Consider the following 15981-nt stretch of genomic DNA (forward strand, 5'->3'; position numbering starts at 1 on the left):
TCCAACAATTATATCCCAGGGTGGAGGAATCATCCCAATTTCTCTTATGCTAATAATCAAGGTTCATCCTCAACTCCAAGGCCAAATGCACCTCCAGGATTTCACTAGCAAGCCAATGCACCTATTTCAAAAAAGAAGCCAGTTGTGGAAGATTTACTAAGGTAGTACATGACACAAAATGATAGCATTATACAAAGTCAACCAACTCTCATTTAGAGTCAAGCAGCGTCAATTCGAAACCTTGACACTTAAGTTGGTCAACTTACAATTTATTAAACAATCGACCTCAAGGAACATTGCCTAGTGATACAGAGGTGAATCCAAGGAGAGAAGGTAAGGAACAAGTTATGACAATCACCTTGAGGAGTGGAAAAGAGGTTGAACATAGTGTTGGGTAAGCTAAATTTTCAAGATGAGCTTGTTGAGAATAAAACAATGATTAAGACAATTGAAAAGCAAAGTCTCGAGAAAGAAGCAAAGACAACTTTACCACCACCAACCTTTCCTCAGTGCCTTCAGAAACAAAAGCTTGATAAGCAATACCAAAAATTTCTTGAGGTATTCAAAAAGCTTAACATCAACATTTTTTTTGTAGAAGCTTTAGAGCAAATGCCATCATATGTGAAGTTCCTTAAGGACATATTGACAAAGAAGAGGAAACTAGAGGATTTTGAGACAATTACACCCACTGAAGAGTGTAGCGCAATAATCTAAAGCAAGCTTCCACCAAAGCTTAAGGACCCAAGGAGTTTTTCTATTCCTTACTCAATTGGTAATTTTAATTTTTTGAAAGCTTTGTGTGACTTAGGCACTGATGTCTTAATTATGCCTTTGTCTGTTGCTAGGAGAATTAGATTGCAAGAGATTCAACCTACTACAGTCACCTTGTAACTAGTTGACAGAACGATAAGTTGCCCTTATGGGGTTATTGAGGATGTCTTGCTTAAGGTTGGGAAATTGTGCATTCTAGTAGATTTCATTATACTTGAGATGGAGGAAAATCAAGAGATTCCAATCATATTGGAACATCCATTCTTAGCAACTGCAAGCGCACTAATCAATGTAAATGAAGGCAGAATAAATTTCAGAGTTGGAAAGGAGGTAGTTGAATTTACTATTTTCAATGCTCCTAAATACCCTTCCACTATAGCTCAATGTTATAGAGTGGACTTAGCCAATGAAGGTAAAAGTAATCCTAGTCCACCACCTATAAGTAAGCAAGTACCAACACATGAGTTAGAGCCACAACCACTACATCTCAACATGAAGCAATGTTATGATGTGCATAATCTACCACCTTCTAGTGATCTTGATTTTGAGGTTGGACTACACATCACACTCTCTAATGCATGCCTCTACCTCTTACCATGGCAACTTCAACCATATTGGTGAAAAACCTTTAAGGTGGTAAAACTTTTGTCATATGGCTATGTTGAAATTTTTACTACACTTACTGAAGCATTCAAGGTAATGAAACAAAGCCTCAAGCATTTTAGCAATGATAAAGAAGCGACAAAAGAGGTATCATAGTCAAGCTAGTGACTATAAAGAAGCACTTCTTGGGAGGCAACCCAAGTTATATCCTTTAAGTTTAGTACTTATTTTTGTTAGTTTTGCTTTTCTATTCAAATAACTAGCTCTAACCTTTCTCTAGCTTGTTTGTTGAGTCTACAAGTTTGGAAAGCATAAAGATGAGGAAGACAAAAATTAGAGCTTTCAATGCACTATCACTATTGATAAGGGAGTTTCTTTTCCTTATTCTTTTTAGCTTTTCACATTGAGGACAATGTGCAATTTAAGTTTGGGGTAGGGTTTTATTGTTATTAGTTTTTGTGATAGTTTAGGTTAGTTTATTTTCGTTAATTTTTTTTATGCATGTGTATTTACATTTGAACTAGATTTGATTGTGCCAGTTTCCTTTAATTTACCTATCCAATGATGAGAACTCAGTTATATTCCTATCTTGATTCTTCAGAACATGTGAATATTGTTTGAGTGTTATGAAAATTCTCATGCGAAGCTTTAATATTAGGTTGAAATTTCTACATTTTGAGCACTATGTCTTTTGTTTAGATTCATTGTACTTATTTGGAGAAGGTTTATGTGAATGTGAAAATTTTGAATTATGTATTAAGTTCTAGAATTTCCTTGATTCTCTTTCGAGGCAAAATTCTAGAATACACTAAGTTAAGGAGATGATTTAGGCCATTTTTAGACTAATTGAGCCTTTTATAGCCTTCCTTTACATAAATTATCCTTAGTTTCCCCTTTTGAGCCTAATGACATCTTTTCTTTGTTTAAACACTTAATTTTTAGCCTAGACCTTTATATTAATATTTCCAACAATTCTTGCATCCTTCATTCCTAAGTGCACAAGTCAATTTAGGATGCGTTATGAGCCACAAAGTGAAAGAGGTCGTCAAGATGAAAAAATGATAAAAAGTTCAAAAATATGATTATTTTTATCTCAATAGCCAATAAAAGAAATAACTTTGTGGGTATGAAATTGAGAAAAGAAAATGAAAAAGAAAGAATGAAGTGTGGAACAAAAGAAAAAGGTTGATGAAAAAGGAGGTATACTAGGTGAAGGAAAATAAAGCTCTAAATAGGTTCTAGATTGATTATGTGCTTAAAGTGATTTAAGCTATACATTATCCCATATCCAACCTTAACTCCAGCCATACATTACAAGCTAATTAAAGTCCTATTGATCTTTCACATAGTGTTAGTCTACATTAGTGGAGAGAGGGATAAAAACAAACTTATTTAGTTAATTACTAATTTGAATTTTGCATGAATGTAAACTTATCTAGATTGTACAATATTCTAAGTGAAAAGATTGAACACACACATGGAATTTCACTTAATGATGAGTTTGCATTTGAATTGAGACATGAACTTGAATAATATTTGTGTGTTGCCTAGAGTTATGAGTATGGATTAACTTTTGATGATATTAAAGGTGATTATTGAAATGGTGCAATTGATTCTAGTTAAATGTTTTCATGTTTAAGTTATTGCATGTTTTTCTATCTTTTGCTCGAGGACTAGCAAAATCTTAAGTTTGGGGATGTGATAACTCTAGTATATAGAGTTATTTTGACACATTTTGAGGGGCTTAAGTAGTTAAATCTTTGAGATTTTAGGTTATGATGGTAGCATTTTATGTGTTTTTCTAGTTTAAGTTTGATTACATGCTGAATAGTTAATTTAAGTTATTTTGGTTAAATTTTATATTATTTTATTTTAAATTACTTTAAGAGTAGTTATTGCTGGTTTCTTTTATTGCTTTTATAAGAAATTTGATGAAAAAGGCTTATTTGATGAAAATTCGTGCAAATAAGGTGATGGCACTATTCATATATGTTGCGGTATTTTGACCATATCTCTCTCTAAAGAACTCCAAATGTGGTCATTCTTAGACCACTAGAATTCTAAGAGGAAGGGCAACAATTTTTGTGTTTACCACTTTACCCAGTTCTAACTGAATCATGGTCAAAATATTTGTCTAATTTAGAGCACTGTAGTAGTATGCATGGACTGAACATGATGCGGTATTTGGAGAATATATTTCAATCAAGAAATCCAATTGATATGATTCTTGATCCATTAAAAAGTTAAGAGACAGGAATAAAACTTTCATATTTGCCACTTTTCCCAGTTCGAACCAGATCAGGGTGAAAATCACATTCAAAGTTGATAAACCGCCGTAGCACTAGGAGAACAAGGCTGTAATGCTAGTTAAAGGAAGCTCATAATACATTTTCTCGAGAGCTCAGCACCACAGAGCTGGAGAAGTAGAACTACAACACTATGGTAGCAAAAATTCAGTGCCACGGCACCAAGAAATCAAAGTCGCGACGTTGGGCAATATTTCAAAAATAAAAAATTGATTGGATTTTGGAAATTAGGTTACTTGAGCCTATTTAAATGACCTTTTTCAAAAGTTTTAGAAAGGAGGCAGTAACCAACTATTCTGTAGATTTGGAGCCAAGAACAAAGCAAGAAAACAAGAGAATTTGAGAGAGAATTGAGATTGCAAAGCTTTAATAATTAGTTTCTTTCTCTACTTTTGTGTTTTTCTTTTTTTCTTTGACTTGGATTCATGGCTAATTTCTTTGGATGTTGTTTTTATTAGTTATTATGAGCTAAACTATTTTTCTAGGATTGTGGTGGATTTCAACATGTAGTTTGAATATTAATTTCTCTTTTATTTGTCATGAATGGGTGTAGTTTTACTTATTTAAATGTGTTCTTAATGCTTTTGATTGTTTGGCCAACAATTAACTGATCTATGAATCTAATTGAAACTCGACAGAGAGATTTTAGATTGGACTAAGGTTTGAATAGTGTATGTTCATGTCGCTTAGGTGATCTAATTCGCGATTCGGGTAGACATATGCCAATTGTCATACATAGCCACATTAGGACACTTGCTTAATGAACTTAATTTAATTGATTCCTATAGACATATAGTGAACTAATTAAGTTAAGTATTTGTACAAGCATTTCGACGGAGACTTGTCCATATCTTTAGATTCTAGGTTAGTAAAACCACCCAGGAAAGATAAGTAACAAGAAAAACTTGTATCAAATGAAATGTTGAATGAACCCATAATCCTAGGTCTTTAATAGATTGTTTTTCTCAACTTATTTAGTTTGTTCGTTTATTTAGTGTTGATTTTTAATTTTTTTTAATTAATTTTTCTTCAATTTTTGGATTACTTAAATAAGATTAATTTGTTTTATAATTTTAGTACTTAGTGAAACTTTAGAAACAATATCTGTGAAAATGATACTCTACTTCATCACTATATTATTTGTTCGATACGTATACTTGAGTGTGCAAAATCGACAACAGTGTTAAGGATTCTTGCTTCCTCTATGGCCATTACTTTTGATCTCCATGTCTTGGGTAGGCTATAAAGTACTTTCTTAACTAGTTGGGCATTTGGTAATTCTTTTCCTAAGGCATTCAGTCCCCCAACTCTGTTTGTAAACCTTTCAAACATTTAGTTTATGGATTCACCTTCCTTCATTCTAAACAATTCATAATCAAGTGTAAGTAGTCCTATTTTGAATTTCTTAACTTGGTTTAGTCCCTCATAAATGGTCTCTAAAGTATCCCAAATTTGTTTTGTTTTTTCACACATGGATACCTTGTTAAATTTACTAGAACCTAAGGTGTAAAGAAGGGTATTGTAGCCTTTGTAATTGACTTGAATCAATTTTTTTTCTTTTACATCCCATTCTCTCTTAGTTTTAATGACTATCTTACCATCTATTTCGTTGTAAGTTACATAAAGACCATTTAAAATCACATTTCAAACTTCGAGGTCTATAAATTGAATAAACATTTTCATCTTTTTTTTCCAATAGGGATAGTTTGTACCTACAAATAGTGGGTGCCTTTGAATTGATTGCCTTTCACCAAGTATGGTTGTGGTTATCTCCATCTTGCTGATTTGATCTTTACCTTTGGATCACTTGAGGTTGTTAAACCTCTAAATTGAGCTCTAGTTCTTATACAAATTGTTAGTGCAATAAGCTCAAATGTAAAAGTCCGAGAATGGGGCGAATTGGCCTTTTTGAAAATTCTTTGCAATATTAGAGAAAAATTAAAACAATAAAAATCAAAGCAATGTAAAAACAAGAACACAATATTTTTATATAGGTTCGGCCCCTTTACCTACGTCCACTCTCTTAACTCACTATGGAATTTTAAATTCTCTATGAAAAATACTTTTTAAATGCTATTCTGTCGCGAATCTGGGATCGACCTTGGTTGTTGGGGGTGTTGATCTTGGCTTAAAATTTTTCTTTAATGTACACTATAGGATCGAGCTTTTAAAGCATGGGTGTCAATCCTAACTCCATGTGTTTGAATTGTTTCCATCTTTCTTCTTCAAGGATCAAGCTTTGGAAGTAAAGGTGTTGATCCTTTAAACATCTAGAAGCTTTACTTCTCTTTTGTTTCTTCCTAGGATCAACCTCTCCTTGTTGGGACGTTGATCCTCCAAGCTTCTAGTAGCCTCTTTACACTCTACTCCGTCTTGGAATCGACCTACAAGCCATAAGGGGTTGATTATAAATGTTTCCAATAGCTACTTCATTCTATGTCTCAACTTGGGATCGACCTTGATGTTATGGAAGGTCAATCCTATGATTTCCAATAGCTTCCTTCTCTTCTGTGTTTTGCTAGGATAGACCTACTCTATTTAAAGGTGTTGATCCTACTATGTCTAGAAGCCATGTTTGTTTCCTGTTTCCCTCTAGAACCGACCTTTCACTATAAGGGTCGATCTTCACAACTGAAAACTCAATATTTTGAAAGTTTTCGATTTCTTTTAGATGTCAAAGACTTGCCAAAAACATTTTCTAAGACCTTAGAGAGTTAATTAAATGAATCAAATCATTTCAAATGCTTGTGTGCAAATCTTAATCACTTCAGTTTTGTCAACTCAAAACATAATTCAATTTTAAAGCTAACAACACCAGAGGAAACAATTACACAAGAACAGGCTTTAATGCACTTTATGAGTAATAGTATTAAGAAAAGCTTTAATGTACATAATGAGTAATAGTTACTAAAACCCATTATATGGCAATTGAAGTAATGGTTTTATTTTATATAATGAGTGGCTATTGAAGTAATGAGTCTCTTATGGCCATTAATAGCGTGATAGGACCTATTCTTTAGTAGAAGGTAAAAAGGAAAAAGCATATTTAGTAATCTTTTCATTTATTTCCAACTCTCCTCAAGAAGTTATATTCACCCTACTTGCATCCAAAACACCACTAAGTTCAAAGATAATTATTATAAGTAGATTTCTTTGGTTGATAAGACATATATTATTTTTCAAGTATGTGTTTTAACATAAAAAGAAGAGAGATTTCAATGTTCGAACTAGCAATAGTCGTGATTGCATTTTTTCAACAAACAATAAATATAGAACACAAGTTTAATTTTCAAATACATCGATCCTGTTTAAAATAAAATAGGGGTTTAAGATTAATTTACCTCATAAAACACTTTTCCAAAATCCAAAAGCAACTCTCAAGCTCGAAAGCCAAAAATATTTCTAACATCAAAGTTGCTTGGCATTGCCACAAAGGTGAAGAATAGCTTTTGACCTTAAAAGTCATTTAACCACATATCGAGTTTTAACTCAATCAACTTTTTTTGAATGAGATGTAGCATTAAGTTAGGTGTCAAAAAGTATTCTTAGACATTTAACCTCATTACAGAAACTAGTTTATTTTGGTGTAAAGTACTTTGTGAAAACACCTTTAGATCCAACCACAAAACCAAATTAAAATGTCCTTTTTGTTTAAAAAAAAAAAGCACTTTTAAAGATGAAATGAGTAAATGCTTATTCATTTTTTTCTTGAATGATAGAATTTACTCTTTAAATTATTGAGATATTTGAAACTGAAAATGGAAATGCTATGAGAAGGAAATTAAAAGAAACATGGAAAACTCTGTCCACCCCATTAAAGCGCTTTTTAATTTGGCTTGCTTATGTTTTATTACTTGCTCAAAATTCTAAAAAATATTTACATGTAGTTTTGAGTTTATCTAGAATTCTCCAATAAAAATGTGTCAAATACTATCGCTATTGGCAATTGTTGAACCGTGGGAGGAATTTAATAAAGAAAGGGTATATTAAATTATTTAACTATCTTTACACTCCAATATTTTCGCTTGTTAGCTCTTCACAAAACATAAGTAACAATAAAGGAACGTAAGGAAGAAAAACATCACAAATCAAGCCAATATAAAGTAAATGAAATGTTGAAAATATATTGTAAAGTAATAATATTACAACGTAATAACCCAACTTTCGAAGAGGAATTCTTCTTAAGAGTTGGATCCATTATTCAAAAACACCCTAGAAACCATCCAATGACTTCCCACAACAATAATCGTTTTTTGTTTATTCTTTCAACAATGTGACATGCAACGCATCCACATTAATATCAAATAAAGGAAAGGAGTGAGAAACATCAAATCAAGGAGAGAAAATGTTTCCAAATACTAGACTTAGACTTCTTTAAACCTAGAAAAATTAGTGATTGGCTTAGTAGGGTGGTGGTGGTCATGTGTAGTGATAAGGAGGAGGAGGTGGTGATGAAGATAGTGGAGCAGGAGACTTGTAGACTGTTGGGAAATTGCGGAATTGTCTCTAAAGAATTGCCCAAGATCTAACCCAATCAATAGAATAAAGAAAGAAATCAAGCACACCCACAAGAACACAAGAATTTACGTGGTTCGGTCTTTTGATGACCTACGTCCACGGGCACAACAACAGAGAAAAATTCACTAAGAGAAAAATCAGGAGATTACAAGAACAGTCTCAAACCCATAACCCTTATCCCACGTACACCTAAATCTCTCTCTCTAAATCTAGGGTGATAATTATTCTTTAACCCATAGGGTCCTTTATAGTATCAAATACAATAACCTTATCCTAATTTAATTAGGAATCTTATCCTAATAGAATTAGAAATTGTTATTCTAATCTAACTAGATTTAAAGACTATTTATAAGGTATACTAATTTAATTATAATTAAACAATCCTAATTAAATCACAATTCAAGACTATCCTCACAAAATCTCCACCTTAGGCTTGAATTCACAAAGCTCCACCTTACGAACCAATATCTGTCGACACCGCCAATGCCCCAAAGGGCCTCAAGCACTATGAACACCGATCAAGTCCAAGCAATGCCTGAACTTTATCCAGAAATTGACTTAGTTAGCATATCTGTCGGATTTTCATCTGTAGCTATTTTCTTTACTACAATCTCACCTTTAGAAATAATCTCTCGAACGAAGTTACACTTGACTTGGATGTGTTTGGTTCTCTCATGAAACATCTGATTTTTAGTCAAATGTATAGCACTTTGACTATCACAAAACACAACTGTTTGTGTTTGTTCAAAACCAAGATCACTAACCAAGCCTTTAAGCCACAAAGCCTCCTTCACTGCCTCGGTCACAGCCATATATTCAGCTTCAGTTGTAGACAAAGCAAAGGTTGATTGAAGAACTGCTTTCCAACTGATTGCAGATCCTGAGAGAGTGAACACATACCCCGTTTGAGATCTTCTACTATCTAGATCACCAGCAAAATCTGATTTGGAGAAGCCAACCACATTACGACTAATGTTTGCACCTCCTTCACACACTAAGCCAACTTCAATAGTAACTTTAGGTGTTTTCACAAGCTCCCATGTTTGATCCCAGTGTAGAGACTCAATCTTCTTAGAAGACTCGACATATATAATTTTCTCATGATAAAAGTAAGGCTCTTCAATCTCTACTTCCACAAATAAAACATAAGAATCAAAATCACCATCAATACAAGTAATGCTTCGTTGAGATACCAATTCTTGTACCTCTTGCAATTCTTTCTGGATTTCACTATCATCTCGCACTGTCACAAGAGCATTGATTTCAAGCTCCACCTGCTTGCCAACTTCTTGGTCTGATGTGTTTGCAATTCTAGACTTTATCCCACAAAGTAATGCAGACTTGTCAAAGGTAACATCCCGACTCACCATAAACTTGGGGAACTTACAATCAGTACACCACAACCAATAACCCTTCACCCCATATGCATAGCCTAGGAATATGCACTCTGTCGCCCTCAACTCAAGTTTACCATCACTCACATGAACATGAACAGGACAACCAAATACTCTCAATATAAAATAATCAGCAGGCTTACCAGACCAAACTTCCTTGGGAGTCTTAAATTCAATTGCAGTTGATGGAGACCGATTTACCAAGTAACAAGCCTTGTTGATAGCTTCTGTCCAAAATACTTTGGTTAGGCCAACATTTGAGAACACGTATTTTGCTCTCTCCAAAAGTGTTTTCTTCATCAATTCTACAATATCGTTTTGATATGGTGTTTTGTCGACAGTGCGATGTCTAACGATTTTCTCATTCTTGTAGAATAGACCAAACTCACCTTTGCAAAATTTCAAACCTTTGTTTGTTCGAAAGCTCTCGATCCTTTTCTTAGTCTGCTTCTCGATCAATACCTTCCAATGCAAAAAGGTGGTTAACACTTCACTCATAGCCTTTAGAAGATACGTCCACACCTTTCTTGAAAAATCATCAATAAAGATCCACATGTATAATGATCCACCTTTTGATACCACCGGAGAAGGATCCCACAAATCTAAATAGATGTAGTTTACTGTACCCCTGGTTTGATGAGTTTTAGTGCTAAATTTCACTCTATGTTGCTCACAGAAATCTAGCTTTCCACTCTTTTGACCACACAGCAAACTATGCTTACTTAGTTTTCTAATCCCTCTCTCGCTCATATGACCAAATCTCATATTCCATAAACGTGTTACATCATCTTCAGGATCATTAGATGAGACCACAGAAACAGTTTCAATGACCGTGTTTCCCACTAGACAATAAAGGTCACCGGATAACTTGCCCTTCATGATAGTTAAGGCTCCTTTAGATACATTCAAGACACCATCTTGGCCACTATATTTGTAGCCCTTCTTATCTAACAAACTCAAGGATATTAAATTCTTTTTCATGTCAGGGACATGTTTTACCTCAAGTGTTCTTACCATACCATCAAACATCTTGATTCTAATTGTGCCAATTCCAACAACTGAGAGAGAGAAATCATCTCCTAATTGTACAGTGCCCATATTAACAGATTGATAAGTTGTAAACCAATCACGCCTAGGACATATATGAAAGCAACAAGCCGAATCCAAGATCCATGTATCCATCAGGTTACAATTAGTAATTGCAAGAACATTATCAGTTTCCTCAAAAGTATCAAAGTCATCTCCAACCACGTTTGCAGTATTCTCAGACTTATTAAACTTTTCATCATCCTTGAATTTGATACAGTCTTGACGAAAATGCCCTTTCTGACCACAATTCCAGCAAGTTTTCCCTTTTGCTCTAGATTTACCTTTTCTGTCTAAGCCTTTCTCTTTACCTCTACCTCTATTTACAACCAAACCTTCTGCTTGATTTTCATTCCGAATACCACCAACTTTCTTCTTTAATTCCTTGGAATTTAAAGATGCCCTTACATCCTCGAAAGTGAGAGTGTCTCGGCCGTAAAGCATAGTATCCACGAAATTTTCATACGATGGAGGCAAAGAACATAAAAGAATTAGGGCTAGGTCCTCATCCTCAATTTTAACATCGATATTCTTTAAATCAAGAATAACTCTATTAAATTCATCAATGTGGGTATTAACGGACGTACCTTCACTCATCTTGAGAGTATACAATCGTTGCTTCATATAAAGCCGATTCGTCAGGGACTTGGTCATATAAATACTTTCGAGTTTAAACCACACTGCAGCAGCAGATTCTTCATCCGTGACTTCTCTTAGCACCTCATCAGACAAAGCAAGGAGAATAGCACTATGTGCTTTTTCCATAAGGTCATCTTTCTCACCATCAGATAAATTCGAGGGAAGATGCTCTTTTCCCTTCAGTGCCTTCAACAGTCCTTGTTGCACTAGCAATGCGCGCATCTTAACACGCCACAGGCTGAAATCGTTTCTTCCATTAAACTTTTCAATCTCATACTTGGTCGACGAAGTTGCCATAGCGAGATTCAGATTGATCCAAGACCTTGAAGCTCTGATACCAGTTTGTTGGGAAATTGCGGAATTGTCTCTAAAGAATTGCCCAAGATCTAACCCAATCAATAGAATAAAGAAAGAAAGAAATCAAGCACACCCACAAGAACACAAGAATTTACGTGGTTCGGTCTTTTGATGACCTACGTCCACGGGCACAACAACAGAGAAAAATTCACTAAGAGAAAAATCAGGAGATTACAAGAACAGTCTCAAACTCATAACCCTTATCCCACGTACACCTAAATCACTCTCTCTAAATCTAGGTGATAATTATTCTTTAACCCATAGGGTCCTTTTATAGTATCAAATACAATAACCTTATCCTAATTTAATTAGGAATCTTATCCTAATAGAATTAGAAATTGTTATTCTAATCTAACTAGATTTAAAGACTATTTATAAGGTATACTAATTTAATTAGAATTAAACAATCCTAATTAAATCACAATTCAAGACTATCCTAACATAGACATATGGTGGTGGAGGTGATGGAGATGGAGGCGGTGGCGATTTATAGACATAAGGAGGAGGTGGTGAGGGAGATGGCGGAGGTGGGGATTTGTAGACATAGGGAGGAGGTGGTGATGGAGATGGTGGGGGTGGAGACTTGTAGATATAAGGAGGAGGCGGTGAAGGAGATGGGGGAGGTGGAGATTTGTAGGCATAAGGTGGAGGTGGGGACTTGTAGACATAAGGTTGAGGGGTTGAGGGAGATGGTGGAGGTGGGGACTTGTAAACATAAGGGGGAGGTGGTGATGGAGATGGTGGAGGTGGAGACTTGTAAACATAAGGTGGTGGAGGTGATGGGGATGGTGGTGGTGGTGGGGACTTATAGACATATGGAAGTGGAGGTGGGGACTTGTACACATAGGGAGCGGATGGTGATGGGGATGGTGGAGGGGGAGACTTGTAGATATATGGTGGTGGAGGTGGTGGTGATTTATAGATATAAGGAGAAGGAGGTGAGGGAGATGGTGGAGGTGGGGCTTTATAGACATAAGGAGGTAGTGGTGATGGAGATGGTGGAGGTGGAGACTTGTAGACATATGGTGGTGGAGGTGATGGGGATGGCGGTGGTGGGGACTTATAAACATATGGAGGTGGAGGTGGGGACTTGTATACATAGGGAGGTGGTGGTGAGGGAGATGGTGGAGGGGGTGACTTGTAAATGTAAGGAGGTGGTGGTGACGAAGATGGTGGGGGAGGTGACTTGTAGAAGTATGGAGGTAAAGGTGAAGGGTACCGATGTGGTGGTACTCTGAAAGGTGTTTGTGGCTTCTCATGATAGTAAGGTGGTAGTGCATTGTAAGGCTCATCATCGTAGGCAGCTACATTGTTTATTATCAGGCACAATGCCAAGGCGTACGCTAGGCGAGGCCAAATATCGGCCATTCTGGGCAGAACTCCGCGCTGAAACTTCCTCAACTTCTGCACTTCAATACCTTGCAGATAAAAGGACTATGTATTTCTCTTTTGTGAATGAGTGCACGGATAGCCTGGAGTTTATATAGTGATCCCTTCGATATTATTTGAATTGTTTAACGTTGAATGAAGCTTCCAAACTCTTAAAACCGACCTAATACTTTAACCTTATATTCGCTCAACATTCAGCATTTTTGTTGAGGAATTGATAGTGACATCCCACTAGTTTTTTGCAAAACTTGAAGCAGTCAAGAGAAAGTTGTACATGAACCATTCCCAGCAAACTTGATCAATATGGAAATTAATTACAACATTTCAAGGTTGGCAAGATAGAGCAGTTGCATTTTAGAATTTAATTCTAGCCAAACTTTAAATATAATGTAGTTTTTGAAGGAGACACCCGGCCAGTGAACTAAGGTATAATTCTTGAATATTCAATCTCATCAGAGGAATAATTCTTGACATTTGGAAACATATATTCATTGAAGTCTTATATAATTTTTTCCCTCAAAAAAAAAATAAAAGTCTTGTACGATTTTGGGTACATCTCCCTCCAATGAAAGGAAGCTTCTTACGATTAGAAAAACTGAAAAAATATTTGCTGTAATCATGTTGTGTGTGTATATATATAAATCATACTAAGAGCATATAACTTTAATAGAGATGAATTTAATAAGGACTAAATTTTGAAGTCAAAAAACGTGTAATTAGATATGAATTTGTTTACAACTGTCTATAATATTTAGTATATGTTTTGCATTTTTTTGTCTTTGAGGAAAATTCCAAGTTAGAATTACATATTCGATTTCCTTGCTTTTATTGGGTCAGTTCACCTTTTTTAAAAAGAAAATGAATTGGTCATCTAGGGAGGTCTCATTAGCCAAAGGCATCTAATTTTTTTTACTTTGGAAAATGCTAAGTCAACACTAAGTTCCATTGTCTAGTCTTAGTGTCGTCCAATTAAATCCCAATTGAAGTTGGCAAACATGTTAGCTCCACATGGACATGATGGAAATATGACAATGATACTCACATTTTCGTTCGAGTGAAAATGAATTAATTGTGTGATATCGTGTTGTGACATTGCAGCCAACACTTTTTTTTTATTTTTGTCTCTAATTTAATGAAATTATTATTTATTTGAATCATTTAAGTGTGATTTTGGGTTTCTAAAAATTCACAAATAAGAAACTAATAAATATATATCACAAAAAAAATTAACACTAAACCTTGTTTCATAAATCCGACATATCAAATTGAAAAATACAATTGAAAACTGTTCTATAATACGAGTAGACGGCTTAACCAATAGGCACAGAAAAAAAGTGCAAAATGAACTAATTTCAGTATAAACTACAAACCGAGGTATTTTTTTTTTTTTTCAATTTACTCAAGTCATATATATACACATTTGTGCTTTTACTTGAATGGTACCATAACTTAAAGAACTTGAATTTCATTGCTGCCGACAGTCAATGAAAACTAGTTGACAAATTTCAAATAAAAAAAGTGTTCAAGCAAACAGTAAATCTCTTTATCTTTTTGGGAAAAAATATGAAAGCAGAGATTTCTTCGCCAAAAAACTCCACCTAGCCACTTGCCAAGTCAAGGCAAATTTGTTACCATAGTTGGTCATCGCAATTTCCTTCCAGAAAACAAATATATGCATATCATATTATCAACTTCTACTATCTGATTGTCCAAGAAGCTTTGAATATTTGACAATAATATTCCCTTTTTTATTTTTCATAAATAGTTGATAAATCCTATGATCATTGGATGTGCATGGATATTTTGTCCAAACAGGGCCGAGCCTTGGGTGAAGCCACTCAAGCAAGGGCTTTAGACTCGCAATTTGAGGAGGCTCAAATTTGGTGAGATCTTATAATTTTATAATAATTATGATATAATTAATTATATTAAAATATATAAAATTTAAAAAAATATAAAAGTCAAATATAATTAATAAAATTACTTATTCTCTCACTTCTCTAATTATATGCCTAATAATTTTCAATTTTCAATCACTTCGTAATTTCTAAACTGCTATTAATTCTCAACTATATTCTGTTATTTTCAATCAACTGACCGTCATATGTATTTAATCATCTCCAACAGCTATTTTTTTCTTACTTATTTCTCATATGTATTTAAAGATTTCCATCAACTATTATTTTCCTATATATAAAAATAATTATTTTTTTCAATGCATAATATCTACTTTTGAACTCTTCTTTTTTCATTTGCTCTTTCTTCCTTTCACTTTAATTTTTCTCCAAATAATACACAAGAAGTCTATTACATTTTTATCTTTATCAAGCCGTAAGCTTCATTTGCAATTTGCAATAAGCATTTAACAATTAAATACTGTTGTTCTAATCTTTACAAACTTTTTTACTTTAATTTAGAATTTATATTATATTGTTATATTATCTTTATTTTATGTGAAAGTTAATTTATTTGGATTATAAATTTTGATTGTTGATTTTATATTAGCTATTTAAAACATATAAGATAATTATAATAACTAAACATTTTTGTATCTGATAATAAATATTTGAATAAGTCAAATCGAAAATATGGATCTACATATTCAAAGTTCTAAAAAAAGAAGAATTGAAAGTTTAATTCAATCTCAAAAAAGAGCACTTGATAGATTTTTTACAAGTAATAAAAACAATGAATTAAAAATTATTAATGAATGTCCCTTAAATGAACAAGTTAATAACCTTAGAGAGTTAGATGATGATGAAATACTAGAACAAGAAGTTAATGAAGAGATTCAAAATTATCATAAAAATCATGAAGAGATTCAAAATGATCATAAAAATCATGATGAAGAGGATCAACCTATCAATTTAAATGATTGCATTCCTAAAAATTTTATGATCCTAGTCAATGGACAAATA

General features: G+C 33.9%; 1 protein-coding gene across 1 annotated transcript; it reads right to left on the minus strand.

Moving 5' to 3' along the window:
* On the minus strand, nt 7845–13114 carry LOC108663205 (extensin-2-like). The gene is made up of 2 exons (XM_018126754.1): nt 12117–13114; nt 7845–8157 (listed from the first exon to the last, which is right to left on the minus strand). Exons 1-2 carry the CDS (start codon nt 13040–13042, stop codon nt 8100–8102), a joined length of 984 nt encoding a protein of 327 aa, XP_017982243.1. The 5' UTR covers nt 13043–13114; the 3' UTR covers nt 7845–8099.

Source organism: Theobroma cacao, chromosome 9 (genome assembly GCF_000208745.1).
Source record: "Theobroma cacao cultivar B97-61/B2 chromosome 9, Criollo_cocoa_genome_V2, whole genome shotgun sequence".
Classification (NCBI taxonomy): domain Eukaryota; kingdom Viridiplantae; phylum Streptophyta; class Magnoliopsida; order Malvales; family Malvaceae; genus Theobroma; species Theobroma cacao.

Coding starts and splice junctions, on each gene's coding strand:
- LOC108663205 (XM_018126754.1), bottom strand. CDS start 13,042: ATGGCCGATATTTGGCCTCGCCTAGCGTACGCCTTGGCATTGTGCCTG. Junction 8,158..12,116: donor CCTCCACCACCATATGTCTA/TGTTAGGATAGT, acceptor CCCAACAGTCTA/CAAGTCTCCTGCTCCACTAT.